Below are 18418 nucleotides of genomic sequence, written 5' to 3'. Positions count from 1 at the left end.
GAAGCCATAGCTGTTACTATCGCGTCCCCTGTTGCCATCATCAGCTGAGGCGTGCCTAAGAAGCCCCTTCTGCACAGGGCCCAGCGGGTTCTTCCTATTCTCGAGCTCGCGCGCCACAGCCACTTCGGGCGGGGCTCCCGCGTCCAAGCCCTATAGTGCGCGGAGGCCCCTCCGCGTCCCTGCTCTAAGGCTGTCAGAATCCGGGAAGCCCCAGGCCCGGTGCGGAGCTTAGAAAACCGACGGCGCCAGTCGGGACGGGCCCGAGGCCCTGGCATAAGCAGGCGGGGTCCTGAGTTCCACCTGGTCCCTGACACGGACCAACGAGGTGACCTTAGCAGGTGGCTCCCCCTCGCGCCGCCTCAGTTTGTCCCCCTATAATCCAAGGGAGGAACTGAGTTCCCACGCCTCTAGGGGAGGTTGGAGGGAGAACGCCCCCCCCCTTTCCCCCTAACCGCGCGTGGGCTTTGGGCTGGGCCTTGGGCAGGGAGTGGGTGGGGTGAGGGCGCCGGGGACAGGCTGGCGCCGCCCCGGGCGCAGCTTGGGTGGAGGCGCAGCACAGAGGGCTCGCGCAGACCCTCTTACTCTTCCGTTTCGCATGGCTCCCGGTCTAAGTACGATACCTACGCACACGCCGCCTGCAAACCTTGGCACCAGCCGCACTCTCCCCCGCCGGAACAGCCAGCCCGCCGCCCAGCTAGTTTTCCTAATCCGTTCAAGCCTCACCTCCTCCGCGAAGCTCTCCCAGGTTAACCCCATCACTTCCAACAACTCTATCTGGCACGTGCTCCGGTTTTTCGTTTTTGGAAGTGCACACGCGGTCTCATTGGAATAATAATGGCCCTAAGTTCAGGACGTCCAGCGTGTTCTGAAGGGTGCGGTTGATGGGTTTCTTGCCTGGGCTTACTAACCACCCCCCTCCACGCTTCCCCATCCATGCTTCACTCTTTCATTCCTCTTAAGGACGCTCAGCTTTACAGAGTCACAGCTTAGAGTGCACATTCCAGTCATCACCCTCTTTTCAATCTACAGTGGCAGCAGGTGTGAGGGGCAGAGAGCACTGAACCTTTGAAGCTTCAACTCCAGGCTCGGCCACCGACTTTGCTGTAAGTCACCCCTTTCCCCGGGCTTCAGTTAAAAGGCAAAACGAGGTAATGCCTGGGAAGGTACTACAGGTTTGAGGTAAGGAATCAGGTGCTGGCAAGCACCCCGGCCTCCCTCCAGGAACAGTGGCTTGTGACCCCAGAGAGATGGGGCGCCTCTCCTCCCTCCTTCAGCTGCTCCAGAATTCCGAGTGACAAAACCGACACTGTCTTCAGTCAGCAGCACAGCGCCCAGAATCAGGAAGGGACAGAGGATTCCAGCCCCAGCCCTATTATTCGCCGGCTGCACGCCCCTGAACATTTCTTTCTCTGGGACTCAGTTTACTCATTCGGAAAACAGGGATAATAATAGACTGAAGGAGAGCAGGAAGCTTTTTGTCATCCAAAGTCTCTATAAAAATGAATGATAATGAATGGTACAGTGCTTGGCAGCAGAGTTAGCTCACGAATTCTGACCCCACGTCCGGAGAGTGGTTTCTGGCCCGAGTCCCTGGAGTCCTCCCAGATGTAGCGCACTGCTCACCCCACGTTCTTTCTGGTTCTCTCGAGATAGGTAATGGATCCACACCTGTTTCTCCCTCCGTATAGGGGGCTGGGGTCGCGAGATGACAGGGTGGCCGAGGCAGGGATGCCCCGCGCGGGTTTATAAGGGGCAGTGTTCCTTAGATGCAGGTTGGCCCGGGAGGTCCCCAGACTTGAGCTCGGCTTGAGACGGATGGGCGGGGCTTTGGTGGGGGCGGGGCTATCCCACCAAGAGGGCGGGGCTATGGAAATTAGGCGCCCTTCGGAGCCCGGACCGAGAGCCGAGGGCTCCTGCCGCCCCCACGTGGCTCCGGCGCTGGGCGAGGGAGCTTTGGATCTGGGGGTAGAGCTGCGGGGGCGGGGCTTAGGCGTGGGGAGGGAGGCTGGGGAGCCTGGAGGCGGGGTTTGGGGAGCTCGCCCAACGCCGGGCGGGGCTCCAGCGGCCGCGGGATCTGCAGTTCGGACTCCCCGAACCACAGTCGCCGCAGTTCCCTCCATTCTGGTGGCCCCGCTGCCCTGCGGGGAGTCTGCGGGGGTCGGCTGGCCTCTTGGACTTGGCACGGGGCTGGCCCCGCCTCTCCCTCCTTCGGTAGGGTCTAGACGGTCGGGACCGCGAGGACATGGAGCCCTCTCCCGCCAAGGGGGGCTCGGAGACTACTCGCCTGGTGAGCCCCCGGGGCCGCGACGACGCCGGTGGCAGCCTGCGCTTGAAGAGGTAGGACAGACCTGGGCCAGCCCTCGGCCGGGGGGCGCCACCCTCCTGCCCTCCGTCCATTTCGTTGTCTCCCTCGGCGCGGCCCCGGCCGACCGCCCCAGCGCACCCCGACTCCCTCGGCTTCGCGGCAGGCAGCTCCCTTCTCCGCGGCCACACGGGGACCCAGGCTCCCAGCCAGGTAGCCTCGACCCCCGCCGCTCAACAGCTCGCTACGCCTCCTCCCAGCTCCCTCTTTCTTACGGTCCCGCGAAACCGATCCCCGGCCCGCCCCCCAAGCCTCCGGACCCCTCCGCCGCCCCGCCGCGTTTGGCTTCCCTACCCGCTGCAGCCCTCCGTCGGGCCGGAGTCCGCGCCAGGTGCCCCGATGTCCGCATTGCTCCGGGGCCCTGGCGGAGGGAGCGCCTCGCCGCCCAGGCTGCGGAGCCCCAGCTGCAGGCCCCCGGCCCCTGCCTCCGCGCTCGGGCTCAGGGCGTGCGCCCCAGCCGTGGCCAGCTGTGGGCACCCGGACCGAGGGTGGGCCCGGACTCCGAGGCGGGCCTTCCAGGCCCCTGGGGGGCGGGCGGGCACGAGGAAGCGAGGGGGCGACGAGGAAGGAGCAGGTGCGGTTGGGCGGCAGGGGGTATTCCCGGCTCGGCACAGACGGGGCCGGGGGCGGCGAGGTGTGAAATGAGGCGCGCGGAGCGGCCGGGACAGCGGGCCGGGGGCGGCCGCAGAACCGCCTCCGCGTCCCGCCGGCCCCGTCCGCCTTGTCTCTCGGAGCGGCCGAGCCAGGTCCTCCTTGGCCACCTCCGCTGGCCATTTTGTCTGTTGGCTGACCGTCCGTTAGTCTCTCTTCTCATCTTTCCCAGTCTGTTTCCCTCCCAGCCCCTCTCCCTTTGTCTCCGATATGGTGCCTCCCTGTGTGTCTGGATCTTTCCCTGGGTAGGGGCTGTAAACCTGGGTGGGTGGGGGAGTGGGTGAGCAGGCGGAGGCAAGACTTCCCGTCTGACTCCTTCCTGCAGGGGACTGCAGACCTGGGCAACCGTGGGGGCTCCAGCCGCGCCCGGGCATCTCTGCGCCTACCCTTCTGACTCGGATTCAGACCATTCCCTACCCCACTCGATATTGTTTGTTTGTTAGGGGTTTCAGAGAGCTAGGGAGAGAAAACTGTCTTCCCTTCTCTCTAAACAGCATGTACCCTCCTCCCCCATACACACCTACCCACACACTAACAATGAGGTTCTTTAGGGTCCATTTCCTGCGGAACAAAAGGGTGCAGCCTGTTGATGGGTGGCTACCTTGATGACTGGCTGCACTGTGCCTTACAGGACCAGGAAAGCATCTTGCCTGCTGCCCCAAAGCCACTCAGCCTCTGCTTGCTCTTCAAACCCGCATCTCTGACTCCCAGCTCATCTTCATTCTCATTTGACCATTAGTCACCAAATCCTGCAGTATTTTCGGAAAGAGACTCTTCCCTACCTACCTTACCCTCCTCTAAAATTCTGCACAGGGAGCCTCTGGCCTGCTCTGTTCTGGACCCCTCCATCTCCTCTCCCCTCTTCCTGCCAAACTAGTACATCAGCAAGGTCATCTCAGAGCTCAGGAAAGATATGTTAAATCAATAGGTGTGTCTCCCTTTATGCTCCTTAGAGTTCATCACTTTTGTCCTCCGCCCTTCCCCTGGCTCTTGTCATTGTCATTCCATGTGTCTGGATTCCCCTTCTCCATCTAGGTCTCATCTTCTGCATCTCTCTCTCTGTGAAGTTCTCCTCACCCCCATTAGAGTTGGTCACTCCCTCCTCTGTATTCCTAAGTCCTTTGTTCATAAACCTCCTGTCCCTAGCCTCTCCTTGCATAGTAAGTCATTTGTGACACATTTGTCTCTCCTGCTAGACTGGGCTTCAGCATGTGTACATGCCTGGCACACCTCATTGAAGAATGGCGATGGGTTTCAAAGCCACCTCATCTCCCCATCTCCTCTGGAAGCACACCTAGAATCATACATATCCAGTTTCCAAGTCTTGGAAGGGAATTCCAATAAATTAATCTACCTACCAGCACTTGAATTTTCCCTACAAGCACCAAAGGGCCCCCCACTTCCCTCACACCTCAGTTTACCCACTTGGCAGAGCCTTCCTCAGACAGATGGCCCCAGGCAACCCTCCTCACTTTACTGCTATGATCATGGTTCTATCTGGGGCCTTCATGTTCACTCAAAGGTATTCTTGTCACACTTCCGTGAGTATTTCTAGGACTGTATTTTTCTGTTTAGGTCCTTTATTCTGTGAAAAGTTCTGTTTTTGATGGGGTTCAGGTTGGATAGTAGCGGGGGTGAGAATTGGGCCAAAATAGACCTAAAAGCCTGAGCTCAGCCTCTGGCATTCCCAGATCAGGCCCTTGGCCCCATTCATTTGTCAAGGGAGGCCTATGGCACTGTGCAGTTTAAGTGGCCTCTGCTGGGTGCTTATGGTCAGGCTGAAATCCAACTAACGTGTAGCAGACTCCAAAGCCGGTGTCCCTACTGCTACCATTGCCAGCCATGGCAGTCTGCACATGCCTTCCCCATGCCCTCCCCATGACAGCCCAGCTCAGGAACTGGCCATTAGTTCTCTGTACCAGGAACCTCAGACTTTTTGGGTCTCAGTATTCCACTCTTCCCTAAAAGGGCCACACTTTAGTCCCATGTCTAGAGAGGAGTGGTGAAGGCTCTGGGAAGGAGGCACTAAGGCCAGGATCATGTGCTGAGTCCTGCCCTACACTTTCACACAACCTTCCCTTCATATTGCCTCTGCCTGGTAAGCTCACTTTGTCTTTGTGAAAATCCTCCCCATCCTTCAAGGCCCTTCAGTTTTAACCTGATTTCTTTATTAGAATCAATGTATCTATCTGAGCCCTAATAGCACTTTAACTACTCTAAGGGCTATAGCTACCTTCTGCATATACATTTGTCTTGTCCACCAAAAGGTCCCAGAGTCTAGAAAGGATTTTGTTTAATGATTTACTCATTTTGTATGCCTTATGGTACCTAACATAATGAATTTATTTGGTTGGAATCTAGTCTTAGCTCTGCCACTAACTAACTGTGTGGCCTCCATAAGTTCTCTCCCTCTCCTAAAGCTTTTATTTTTTTAATTGATTTTAGAGAGAGAAACATCAATTTGTTGTTCCACTTATTTATGCATTCATTGGTTGATTATTTTATATGCCCTGACCAGGTATTGAACCTGCAACCTTGGCATATCAGGATGATATTCTAATCAACTGAGCTACCCGGCCAGGGCCTAAAGCTTTTAAAAGTGGAATTAATCAGCCCTGGCTGGAATGGCTCAGTGGTTAGGACGTCTGCCCACATACCAAAGGGTTGGGGGTTCAATTCCCAGTCAAGGGCACATACTGGTTGGGGGAGGCAACCAGTTGATGTGTTTCATATCAATGTTTCTCTCCCTCTTTCTCTCCCCCTCCCTCCCTTCCACTCACTCTGAAAAGCAGTGGAAAAAATATCCTCAGGTGACGATAACAAAAAAACAAATAAAATAAAATAATAAAATAAAATAAAAAGGGGAGTTAATCAGAATGCAAAGGTATAGGGAATAGTTTTCTAATACTTCTCTTGAAAACTCGTATTTTAGATTCTTCTTTGGAGTAAAATACGCTCAACTGTTTACAAGATAATTTCTGAGTTGTAAAAACTTCCTGTTTTTTCACTGTGTTCCCACATTTAATCTTGGCTGCCACAATCAAACAGAAAGTGTGAGGACCCTTTTTCTTGCATCTGCACAGGAACCTTAGGAGCAGACAGTAACTGCTCCAAGCCTGTCAGACAGATGCATGCCTCATACTTCTACTCTCTTTAATAGGGTGTTAGACTAGGCCATCTCTAAGGTGTCTTCCAGCTGTGAAATATGTACGAAAAGAAAAGGAAGGCTGGGATCTAAGTGTTCGTTTAGGCCCCATCTCTCGTGTGGCCCTCTGTCCACAAGGTCCCGGGTTTGACCAGGCCTTGGGAAGGAGTGAGAGATGGGCCGCATCTGATGAGGCCAGTCTGTAGGATCCGGAATCTGAGAGTGAGGAACAGGTCGCCTGTGGGCCAGGCCCCAGTTGAACCATTTGCCCGCCTCAGTCTCTTCACAGAGCCCTCAGAGCCCCTCCCCGAGGAGCCCAAACCTGTGGAGATGGGCTCCCACCACTGCCACAACCTGCCACAGCTGGGTCTCACCCCTGAGAGGCTGCAGGCGCAGAGGCAGCTGTGTGCCGCCTGTGCTGTGTGCTGCGTCTTCATGGCTGGGGAGGTAGTCGGTAAGTTGGAGAGCTGCTCCTTCAACCCCGTCCTCCCGGCACCTGCCGAAGCCACTCTCCACTCAGTGTTCCGGGGATGTTCCTGGTTGGCGATGCAGAGAAGATGGGGATGGCTGACGCTTGGGAGTTGGGTGCCCAGGGATGCACAAGTGGGTGAGAGTGAAGGACAGCAGCAGGGGAAATTCAGGGCAAGGTCCAGGACTGGCTTCTGTGATAACTGCTCTTTTAAAAGCCCTATTTTCTTGTTATTAAAATATGCCATTGTAGATAAACTAGAAAATGTGGATGCGTGAAAAGAAGAAAAGAAAAACTATAATCTCATCACCAGCGAAAAAATCACAGTTCACATTTTGGTGTATGTCCTTCGCTCTTATTTTCATGCCTATACAGAAAATGGACATTGTTTTACCCTTGCAGGTGGGTATTTAGCACACAGCCTGGCCATTATGACCGACGCAGCCCACCTGCTAGCAGATGTGGGCAGCATGATAGGCAGCCTCTTCTCTCTTTGGCTCTCTACCCGTCCAGCCACCCGCACCATGACCTTTGGCTGGCATCGCTCAGGTAAGGCTCCTGCATGAGCTGGTGACCTTCCAATCTTGCCAGAGGGTGCCTCTTAGGGTCCTGGGCAGGTCTCTGATAGCTTGTCTCCACCTGCAGAGACTCTGGGGGCTTTGGCCTCTGTGATCTCCCTCTGGATGGTCACTGGCATCCTCCTGTACCTGGCCTTCATCCGCCTGCTGCACAGCGACTACCACATCGAGGGGGGCGCCATGCTGGTGACCGCCGGCATCGCAGTCTGTGCTAATATGCTGTATGTTCCAATATGGAGCAGGCACCATGTGGGGTTCAGGGCAAGGGGTCCTCCTGCAGACTGGGAGAGCGGGCCCTCCCCTCTCAGGCAACACATAGTTTTCAGCACTCTGCCCTGGGAATACTGAGAAGGGACTGGGATAGAGACCTAAAATTCAGTCAACAGACACTAAGGGCCTGCTGTGTCCCAGCCACTCTTGCTGTGAACTTTCATCACTATTATCTCATTATAGCTATTTAAGTAGCAGGGCCAGCATCTGAATTCAAATCTCTGGCACCATGTGCTGTGTTCTTGCCCCAAGGCTGCACTATTTTTCTGTCTTGGACAGTGTTTTCTTCCTGGGGCTGGGAAAATAGGGAGCATACAGGTGGAAAAAGAGCTCCTGGGGAGGTGGGAGGAGGCAGTATGGAAATGGCAGAGGGGGCTGGGAGCAGGTCCCTGGGCTGAGCTGCTCTGCTTCCCCCTTAGAATGGCCTTTGTGCTGCACCAGGCTGGGCCCCACCACAGCCATGGGTCTAGGGGGGCTGAGTATGCACCGCTGGAGGAGGGGCCTGGGGAGCTCCCGCCCCTGGGGAACACCAGTGTCCGGGCGGCCTTCGTGCATGTGCTGGGGGACCTGCTGCAGAGCCTTGGGGTGCTGGCTGCCTCCATCCTCATCTACTTCAAGGTACTGACCCTCAGGCCGTCCTGGCCTCCTCCCCAACCCCACACCCCGCCCCTCCTTCCCAGGACCCACAACCTCCTCCCCCCTCCTGTTCCTGGCTCCCCAGGACTCAGGCTTAGGGGCGTGGTCCCTTTCCCCTGAGCAGGGCTCTCAGGGGCCTCTTGGGTCCTGTTGTCCAGGACACCCAGACCTTCCTCTGAGAGGTCCCTGGTTTCCGGGCTTAGGGGTCTTTCTCTCTCAGCCTCAGTGCAAGGCGGCTGATCCCATCAGCACCTTCCTCTTCTCTATCTGTGCTCTTGGCTCCACGGCTCCCACCCTCCGAGATGTCCTCCGCGTCCTCATGGAAGGTGAGTCACACCCTACTGTTCCCCACCCTTTGGGCCCCCCTGACCTCACTCCAGCACTGGGTGCCTCTCTTTTCTCTGATGAGTGTGGGGAGAAGTCCAGGGCATGGGACCTACTGCAGGAAGGATTCGGCACAGGGTGAACTGTGGGGGTCAACAGAGTGAGTGGGTACAGACTGGGGGAGGTGGAGTCTGGTGGGGCTGCCCCTGGGCAGGAGCAGCCCTGGAAGTAAGGCTCGGTGGGTGCTGTTTGCAGGTACCCCCAAAAATGTGAGGTTTGAGCCGGTGAGAGATGCACTGTTGTCAGTGTCAGGAGTCCGGGCAATTCATGAGCTACACCTGTGGTCCCTGACGCTCACTTACCATATTGCCTCTGCACACCTGGCCATCGGTGAGTCCACACTGGCCCCAGCCAGTTATTCCTAGAAATATGCCTCCCTTCCCCTCCCCCTCCAAACATAAAAAGATAGCCTGAATTACTGGGATTGTTTCAGTGTCTGTCTTTCGCCTTCTCTCTCTGTCTCTCTCTGACCCTCTCTATAGTGCAGGGAACCAGTAACTCTTTTCAGTGTCACTAATACCTACGTGGGATGGGTACGAGGGATAGAGCACAGTTAGGTAAATTCCAGCACCTCCACTCAGTGAGATATCACGTAACTACTGAAAATGATGATTATGAAGACTGTATGGCAACTAGGGAAACTGCTTATGGTATAATGCTAAGGAAAAGGCTGAATATAAAATTATATCTACATTATGATTCAACTATTTAAAATATATATGGTGACTCACAGGCTGACAAAGGATTTTTGAGTTTCTTCCAGATGCAGGAAGCAATCAGAGACATGCAATTTGGATGCCAAAAATATATACTTTGTGGGATATGTGATGATAGCTCTAGAGGGACAATGGGACAGAATATTTAACATCTGGGTTGTCCTGGAAAATCGGGTGGCCTGGCTGCTGAAATACAGCTGTGTACTGATAATCAAAGAGCAGAACAGAATAGAAAAATAAGAGCAGTCTAGTGTGTTAGCCTGGTCGGTTCAGGGTGCGTCTCTCCAACATTTTCTTTATGTTTTTATGCTTTTCATACAACACAGAAAGCAAATAAAGCTCCCCATTGAAGCCTGGCTTTAATGCTGTGCAAGCCCCTGGGTCTCCCTACTCTGGTTCTTATCTTGGCTCCAGCCTGGTTCCCGACTCCCCTGGGAACCTGCTGTCTCTTATCACTCTCCCACAGACTCCACTGCGGACCCAGAAGCTGTCCTGGCTGAAGCCACATCCCAGCTCCACTCCCGATTTGGATTCTCCAGCTGTACCCTGCAGGTTGAGCAGTATCGGCCGGAGATGGCCAAGTGCCTGCGCTGCCGGGAGCCTCCCCAAGGCTGAGCTGACCCTGCCCTCTCCCCACTGTCTGGCCCTGGCTCAGCCCTGGGCTCTCAGCAGCTGCCTCCCTCTCAGGGGAGGGACTGAGCTGGGCCCTTACCCTTCCTGTATCCCTCCTTCCACCTGCCAACTCCCAAGCCCCAGTGGGCAAAACCAAAGTATGGGGGTGGGGTGGGGATGGGGGTTGGGCTGAGCAGGGAATCAGTGCAGTGGGGGCATGTCCCAGCTCCCCACAGTCTGGGGAGCCACGAGCATCCTTTCCCTTTCCGTGAAGTTCATTTGTCTGTGTGGCAAGCTGGCTGGCTGGGCATCTGCTGTCTGTGTGCTTTTGGTGTGCCTATGCCCGGGGGAGGTCAACAGGGGCCCCTCCCCATGTGGTCCTCGCTCTGTCTATGCAGGAGCCCCAAAACTTGCACTTTGTCCGTGTGTTCTGGCCCTGTGGTTTGTCTGTGTGTGTGTTTCTTGGTGCTGTGGCCTGTGTCTCTCTGTGCCTGTGTGGCTGCGCTATGGTTTCTATGAGTCTGCACCATCCATGTGTCCGTTTGGGGGTCTGTCTATCCCTCTGTTGGTGCTGTGCCCTGGGCTATCCCAGAGAGAGGGAGGACTCCACTGAAGCTCCACCAATAAACTTGTGTCTCAATGCATCTTTCAGCCCCTGTGCTGACTCCTCGGGAGGGGGAAACAGAATCAGTCATATGAGCACTGACAGAATCCTGCAGTTCCACAGCCCTCCTACCCCTTCCAGCCCCTCCGCCCTCTCCACAGTCAGAGATACATTGCAATGATGTAGACTAGAACCTGCCAGGCTCCTTACCACCTTTCCCTATTCACAGCGTGCTCCAGCCTGGGTCCTTGGCTCAGGGAGTCCCCATGTGCCCTGGGCTGGGTTACAGGAGGAAGCTAGAAGGCAAGGAGACAAGGGATTTTGGAGAGTCATTCCTAAAGCCTCCTGCAGGCCATGGTGGCCTTGGGCTGGTGGGAAGGAAGCTGCATCACTTTGGGAGAGAGTGGTTGGACCACAGTGCTTATATGGGCCCTGTTGTCAAGCTCTGTGAGGCCGGGGCAGGGGCCTTCAGCCCTGACTGCCCCAACCCTGAGTCCAGGTTTGGGCTGCGGACACCAAGGACCTCTTCATAGTTATTCCCCCTTTGCCTTAAGGGTCATGTATTTTACAGACTTGATCTTACAAACCAGACCCATTGAGGGATCGATTTTTGCTTTTTAAAAATCAAACCTTTTGTATTCTGATTTTAGATCTAGTGCTTTGGATCAGCAGGAGTTCACTGGCCTTCCTACTCCAGGTTGATAAAATTCCAACCCGAAGCAGACACTATTTTTTATTAGCCCATGCATATTTCTACAAGTGCCCCCCCCAATGGAAATATCTTTATTGTAAAACTATCTCTTTTTTATTATTAAAGCACATTATAAATATATGCTTGTTTTAGGGTTCAACAAAGGAAAAGTATATAAGGTAGAAGGTGAATGTTTCCCTTATAATCTACTCCCAGAGATAGCTGTTGTTCAGTTGGAATCTCCCCACCCATATTTTCATGTACATAACCAACACTTCTATGTAACGTCAATGGGATCGCTTTATTGTGTCGCCTGCTTTTATGACTCACACACACACCCTGGCTGCATCTTTCCGCGCCAATGCACATAGATTCCACTGCTCTTTAAGGTGAGGCCTTCGGACTGGTTGGAGATAGGCCTCCTCACTCTGATCTTTATCTGGGGGCCTGGGCCCAGGCTGGGTGAGTCACCGCTGGCCTGATGTGGAGGTGACAGGCTGGCAGTCCATCCCACTGGGAGCGTCGAGGCTGCCCCAGCCCCAGCTGCTCGCCATGGTTTGCTAGTCCTTGATACTTTCCCATTTTCCGTCTCATTGATTACAGGCCCCAAGTGACAGGATGAGGGTGGGGAAGTGAGGAAATGGAGGCTCGGGAAAAGGACTGGACGTTCACCTACGAGCAGTCCAACACTGCAGGCCCCCATGTGCACAGTGCTGGGCCCCTCTGCAGGGAGGGACAGACTGCCCAGGGCCGAAAAACCTCACCCTCTCAAAGCCCGCAGTCCATCTCTGCCTCACCCCCTGCAAGATGAGGGAGAGGGAGCTGAGGCTCAGAGAGGGAAAAGGACTTCCCCACGGTCACCCATTAAGCGACGGGGGCAGGAGAAGAGCCAGGCTCTCACTCCCACTCAGGTCCCTTTAAAATTTTTTTTTTGCTGCAAAAGCTTTATTGTTTCCATTTGGTCCGATGCACGGGAGAGGGCTCCGGGGTGGTTAAAAGGATGGCTAGTGGTTTTGGGGAGAGGCCCAGGCAAAAGCCAGACACCAGGGGGAGGCAGGGGGGCCCCTCAGCTGCCTCTGGGCTCCAAAGGCTCCTGGTCTGCCTGAGGGGGAGCCTTTGGGAGACTCCCCGAGCCCAGCCCAGGGCCAGCTGCGGGTGAGTCAGGTGTCGCCCATCTCCTGAGGGGTTTCACCTGCTCACCTGGGATGTGGTTCTCCAGGAGCCGCAGAGCTGCGGGTCTGCGAGCAGAACCCAGGCCTGCAGGTCCCAAGGGGCCGGGTTAGGCTCCTCCCCACGCTGCAGTGGCTTCCATGGCGCCCCGAGTTTTGCCCCAGTCACCCTGGAAGATGGTGTGACCCCCGCGTGCTGGTTTCGCATCTCAGAGCCGCCCAGCGCCACGTCGCCCCGGTGGAAACAGCCCAGAGAGGTAGGTGCGGGGCCCCGACGGCCGCCTCCGCCTGGGGGGGGGGTCACCCTGAAACCCGGGAGCGCGTGGTTGTTGGGCAGCGAGGCGTTAAGGTCTGAAATCGGTGGTGGCGCCCCGGCCAGTCTGGCTCGGTGGTTAGAGCTTCCGCCCGCAGACAAGGGTCCCGGGTTTGATTCCGGTCAAGGGCTTGTACCTCGGTTGTAGGCTGATGTGGGGGAGGTGACCAATTGATCTCTCTCCCCATGCTGTCTGAAAAGCAATGGGGGGGGGATATCCTTGGGTGAGGATTACAAACAAACAAAAAACAGTATTTGGCTGGTCTCGGAGGCTGATGGCCGAGGCGGTTCCAGAGGTGGTGTCTGGAAAGAGGTTGGAAGGTGGTCTGAGGCTGGAAGAAGGGGCGTCCTTGGGTCTGTTCCGTCTAAACATTGTTGAAGCAAGAAACAGGTCGGGGCACACCGAGGGCACTGCCCCACTCAGGTCCCTTTGAAGCTCTGGCCCAACTGAGTTTCTGGGCCCCTCTCTCAGCACCCTGCTGCGCGCCGCGTCGGGCTGCTCTGGACTCTGGCTCCTGGTTCTGCCTCAGCTCTGGACTAATACTCTGGTCACTGTTAACCTCCCTGCCTTCTAACTTTCCTGTAAAAAGAGGGGCTACATGACACTGTGGGTATGGATGCGCCTAGTAAATACAGAGAGAGGGCCTGTAGGAAAGGGCTCTCATCTGGGTGGAATCCAGGATGCAAGGCAGAGATTTCAAGGGAACAGAGTGGCCCAGCACCCTGACAGCAGGGACAGGAGCCAACATTTATTGAGCAACCCTTAACTCAAAGCACTGAGCTAGATAATTATCTGCACTTTACATGTGGAGAAACTGAGGCATGCCTGCCCAGGGTCATGCTGCTAATAACTGTCAAGAGTTGAGATTCAAACTCAGTTGGTCCTGACTGCTCTAAGTCCCCAGCAGTTCTTCCATGCCCCCTGCCTCTGCCCACCTCCAGGCATGGCTCTGTCAGGGACCGGGAAGGCTGGGGGATCAGGAGCATTCTGCTTCATTTATACACTTTCCCAAGGGAGTCCAGGAGCTGTCTGCAGGAGCTGCCCCCACCACCCCTGTTATCCTCCCCAACCCACCTCCTCCACTGGCTGGTCCAGCGGCCCTTTCCCTCATGGAGCCCTGCCCTGAGATAAAATTTGTGGTGGAGGGAGAAGAAGGGGCTGGAAAGGCAGGGAACAAAGGGGAGGCAGAGGAAGAGCAGAGCAGAGTGGGGAAGGCCCGTCATCCATCAGCCCAGACCTGGCAGCTTGTTACACAGCTGGTTAACCAGAGGGAGAGGGGCCCGAGGAAAGGGGGGGGCAGAGAAGGGTGAGATGGTCAGGAGGAAGGGAGACAGGATTGTCATCCTGACGGTGCAGCGTGGATGTGTTCACAGGAGACTCGAGAGAGAAAAGCCAGAATGGGAGGGTGGGGAGACTGGGCCTGGGAACATCCAGGCAGATGGACAGGCCCTGCTTCCTCACTGCGCCGCTTACCTAGGGGGCTGCTGGGCCAGCTGGCAGGGGACAGATACACCTTCCTGTCCAAAGAGGACTGAGGGCCAGGCAGGGGAGCAATCTGTCTGGGGTCAGGAGGAAGAGCAGGGTGATAAAGCCTGTCCTCCTCCCCCAGTGACCCTGCCACCCCTTCAGGGACTTCAGTGCCAGCCTGTCTGAAGGAGGAGCTGTGGGACCAGCTATCCTGGCTGCCTTGTTAGACTGTCAGAGTGGGAGCAGCACCCTCCCCTCTCCCGCTGGTGCCATGGTAGCAAAAGAGGCAGTTAGAAGGCTCTGGGGGGAATCTCGGGACCTGAGCCAGGATGGGAAAACCCCTGCCCTTCTTCCTGATTCTCCTACCTTCCTGGAGAACTGCATTTAGGGAGTTTCCTTTATAGTTGAAGGACTCTTCACCCCCAATTCTGGGAGGTTTCAGCCTCCCTGTCTCTGCCATGAGCTCCAGGGTCATCTCACCAGCCCCTGGTTAGTACCTTCGGGGGTTCTGGGCAGTTCCCAGGCCTCTTTGGGGCGGAGCCTGAGGTTGTGGATGCAGCCGGGATCACAGATGATCCCACAGACAAAGAAGCCCCAATTTCCAGGACCAGGGAGAGAAAGTGTGGGGAGAATGGGTAGGAAGGAGGGTTGGGGGTGCCAGAGCCGGTGCCCCTCTCCTTCATCATCACTCCCTGCCCTCTCTCTGCCCCTCGCTGTTCCCTGGCTACAGCATCCTGAAGGCCAAGGAAGCAGTCCCCACCAGGCCTGGGCAAAGCTCACTCAGAGGACAGGTGTCCTCTGTGTCAGAGCTGACCCTCTGCACTGGACACCAGTCTAGAGGCCACAGTAAGGGCACATCTCATGCCCCTCTCCCCCACAGCACCAGAACTCCCACGCCCTCTGGTCAGTTTCTAAGTGGGTCCCTCACTACTGGGGGGAAGGAAAGATCAGCCATCCACAGCCTCCCCTACCCTAGATTAGAGCTACACGCTGAGGGAGAGGCTGCAGGCTTCTGTACCAAACAATTTCCATTCTTAAAACATAAAACCTTCTCAGAATAGAACAGGAAAGCACTGTGTAGGTGGGACTCCAGGTGCAACCCTTCTGAGTTTTCCTCTCTCATTTGGTGCTGTGCCCATGGCATCTGGTGCCAGAGTTTACTGACTTTCTCTCTGACCCAGTCTGCACATTCAATTCCATTCTCATTTCCTTTGGCTCAGCCAAGATTGGCTATATATTTTAAAAGGACTGTAGCCAAAAACCTAGGGAAAAAGAAAAGGGGACCAAACCCAGGAAATAAGAGAGTGAATGCTTACCAAAATAAGCAGGTTTGAGACCCTACATCAGCAAACTTGCTGTTCCCTGACCGAGAAGTCTGCCCAGAGATCGCTTCCCTGCTCCCCACCATCCAGCCCACCTGCTGCACCAGAGCAGGGTTCGGATCAGGACTAGTCACACAGGACTCCTGGGAGGCACAGTGATGGGGGGGGCAGGGATTGCCCTAGAGATCACAGATCTGCAGATTGCCCTTGAGGGAAGGCACTGCTTTCCTCATATTTGCCTCCCCAGCACCAGCTCACAGCTTGACACTAAGTCAGTGCTCAGTACTGACTGTTGGAAAAGGAATGAAAGGGTGGAAGGAAACGTGGTGAACAAATGGATGTGGGGCCAGTACAAAGCCCATCATATGCCCTCTTAGTCCCCAGGCTCCCCCCAACGGGCCAACAAGCCAGTGCCTTACAAGCTGACTCCCCAGGGCAGATCTGCAGTAGCATTTGGTGGTAATGCACCAGGGGCCTCTCAAAGAGGAAGAAATGGATATTTCTAGGGTTCCTCAGGGTGGGTGACATGCCCACTGAAGGCCCTGCCCTGGACATTGCCTCCCCAACCCTACCACAAACTCAGTTGTCTAGCTTCCTGTTGAGCCCAACTCGGTGACCCTCTCAATCTCCTGTGGATTCATCACAGCTTCGTAGCCTTTTCTACACTCTTTTTGGGTCCTATCCCAACACCTCTTTTTCCCTTGTCTCTTGGGACCCCAGCCTCTAAACTAGTCCCTCCCTCACTAGGCCCATGAAATCTGGTGCCCACCTTACCTCCACAAAGCTGCCTATGTTGATGATTCAGTCAACAAATGTTTATTAAACACCTATGTGCTCAATAGTGTTCTAGAGGCTTGGGACACATTAGTGAATAAAGTTCCTGTTCTGTGGCACTTATGTAATCACATATAAATGCCACGTATTTTTCTCTGTCGTACCTTGCCCCAAATCCCCAGCTTCATTATGTATATGACATCCCCATATAGATGTCCCATAGCAACTGACAATATCATGCCCAAACAAGCCATCCTTCCCTACCCCAAACTGGCTCTTGTCTACACCAATCTCAGTGAGGTCCCCACACCAGAGTCTTTTTCCACTCCTTCCTATCGTCAGTATTTTATAACACCCATTCCTGTTAGTCCAGACCCTCTTCACCCATCATGTTAGTGCGACATCGTCCTAGTTGGCTTCCCTGTTAGTGGAATGGCTCCTCTCCCCCATCTCTTCCAGATGCTTCCTCACTAGTCTTCCCCCGGCGCTCACTCTCTGCTCCTGCCTCCACCAGGCAGTATCTCCCACAGTCTCTGGGATATTGTACAGAATTAGAGGCACCAATGTTACATCGGGAACTTCCAACTCTGCCCTTTCAACGTAAAGCCGTCAGGTGCGCCGACTCGCCCGTGGCTGCAGCGCAGTGCCGAGGCAGGGGTAGGATGGTGGCAGGGCTCTAAGTGGGATGCCTATTTTGAGGGGATTTTTTTAACTAGGCTAGACAGTGAATAGTTGGGGGAAATGACTTTGCAATGATAAGTGAACATGTTAGGTCGGACCTCTTTTCATGGGGGGAGGGGGATAAGGGTTCATCCAAAAGTCAGTCAAAAAGAATGTGAAATGTTAGTCCTTGGCACATGATTAGAGCTATGTTAACTTAAAAAAAAAAAATTCAAATCTCTTAAGCATCTCAGGAGGAAAGGAGACCAAAAAACAACAAAAAGTACCTTTTATGGTTAATAATTACCTGGAGCCTATGAAGTTCTCAATAAATGTACAACAGGCTCAGATTTTGTTTCTTGCAGCTCGCTTCCTGTAGTTCCCGGTGTAATAAGATCCCATTTTTGGTTGTAGCGGAGAGAGTTTAGTCAACTTGGAGCTGTGTTATGATTAGGAGAGCCAAAGAGAGGATCAGGGCAGAAACACCTCCCACCACCTAGCAGCTGAGCAGAGCGCGTATGCCGCCTGGCAGCGAGCACTGCCTCCACCCGAGGACGGGGCTCTCTGAGTTCTGTGGCAATCTGTGTGTGACAGATTCCCAAGTCCGTGGGAAAATAACCTCGGACTTGTCTGAATAGCCTAAGAAGGGTAAGGGAAGCTCTAGAAAGGAGTAGAGGGGTTCTACAAATGATAACTCTCTTCCAGGCACCTGAGGAACTTCTCAGGGCCAGGCTTTGGAAGGCCTGGGAAGGGCCAATATTAGCAGGACAGGAGAGGTCTCAGCTTCCCAGAGGATCAGATGGCGTTATAGTTCATCCTGCCCTTGTTCAAACAGTGCCTATGTTTATGAAACCCTATTTCTGTTGGAATCTACATCCTAACCTCTTGGTCTGGTCCACCAGACTGTCAACCCTAACTATACAGAACAGGGATGCCCTGCTGGGTCTCAGTGGATCTCCTCGCTGTGCTGCAGGCACAGAGCTAGCACTCCTCTGTTCATGCTGTGTTAGAAGTTTCTTCATCCCCTCCGGCTCACCTGCCAAGCTTACCCCTTCCTCAGAAACCAGCCCAAATCCCAACTCCATGGGCCTTTCTGACTCCAAACCTGTGCCGACCACTCTTTTCTGAAAACTGGCTCCCCACAGACACGTTAGACTTGTTCTCTGGGTGATTAGGTTTGTATGGCTTGTCTCTCCCACTGCTGCTGGATGCCCTGAAAGCCTGAAATGACTTCTTTCCATACTAATAGAAAGATAGGTTTGAAGTAGTCCTGTATGTGAACTCTAGCTATGGGACTGGGTGAACTAACTTTTCTGAGCCAGTTTCTGCATTTGCAAAACAGTTGGAAAGTTGGTATAAGATTAAACAATGTGTTATTTCTCACACTTTCAAAAAGTTCCTTCGCCTTTTCCTATTGCTGCAACATGTTAATACCTCTTTGCATGAAGTAGGTTCTACATGAACGATGCTGGTGCAGTTTGGACCACTGTGTGCAAACTTGTTCAATCAACTAGTCCCTGGATGCCTTGCCACTAAGAGGCTTTGAAATGGCGGGTGAGAACCACCTAGGTCATCCTTATACGCCCCTCGAAAT

General features: G+C 54.6%; 1 protein-coding gene across 1 annotated transcript; it reads left to right on the top strand.

Moving 5' to 3' along the window:
* The first annotated feature begins 2242 nt into the window (after positions 1-2242).
* SLC30A3 (solute carrier family 30 member 3) lies at positions 2243-9826 on the top strand. The gene is made up of 8 exons (XM_016210215.2): positions 2243-2337; positions 6437-6612; positions 7030-7176; positions 7273-7426; positions 7895-8093; positions 8332-8437; positions 8691-8825; positions 9678-9826. Exons 1-8 carry the CDS (start codon positions 2243-2245, stop codon positions 9824-9826), a joined length of 1161 nt encoding a protein of 386 aa, XP_016065701.1.
* Positions 9827-18418: the final 8592 nt, after the last annotated feature.

Source organism: Miniopterus natalensis, chromosome 13 (genome assembly GCF_054644295.1).
Source record: "Miniopterus natalensis isolate mMinNat1 chromosome 13, mMinNat1.hap1, whole genome shotgun sequence".
Lineage (NCBI taxonomy): Eukaryota > Metazoa > Chordata > Mammalia > Chiroptera > Miniopteridae > Miniopterus > Miniopterus natalensis.
Note: the sequence above shows the minus strand (reverse complement) of the source record. Positions and strands in the feature narration are given on the sequence as shown.

What these genes read in the sequence shown, in the direction of transcription:
- SLC30A3 (XM_016210215.2), top strand. Translation starts at nt 2,243, where the DNA reads ATGGAGCCCTCTCCCGCCAAGGGGGGCTCGGAGACTACTCGCCTGGTG. An exon ending in CATGGCTGGGGAGGTAGTCG is followed by an intron (nt 6,613 to 7,029) that starts GTAAGTTGGAGA and finishes TTACCCTTGCAG; the next exon opens with GTGGGTATTTAGCACACAGC. An exon ending in CCATCCTCATCTACTTCAAG is followed by an intron (nt 8,094 to 8,331) that starts GTACTGACCCTC and finishes TTTCTCTCTCAG; the next exon opens with CCTCAGTGCAAGGCGGCTGA.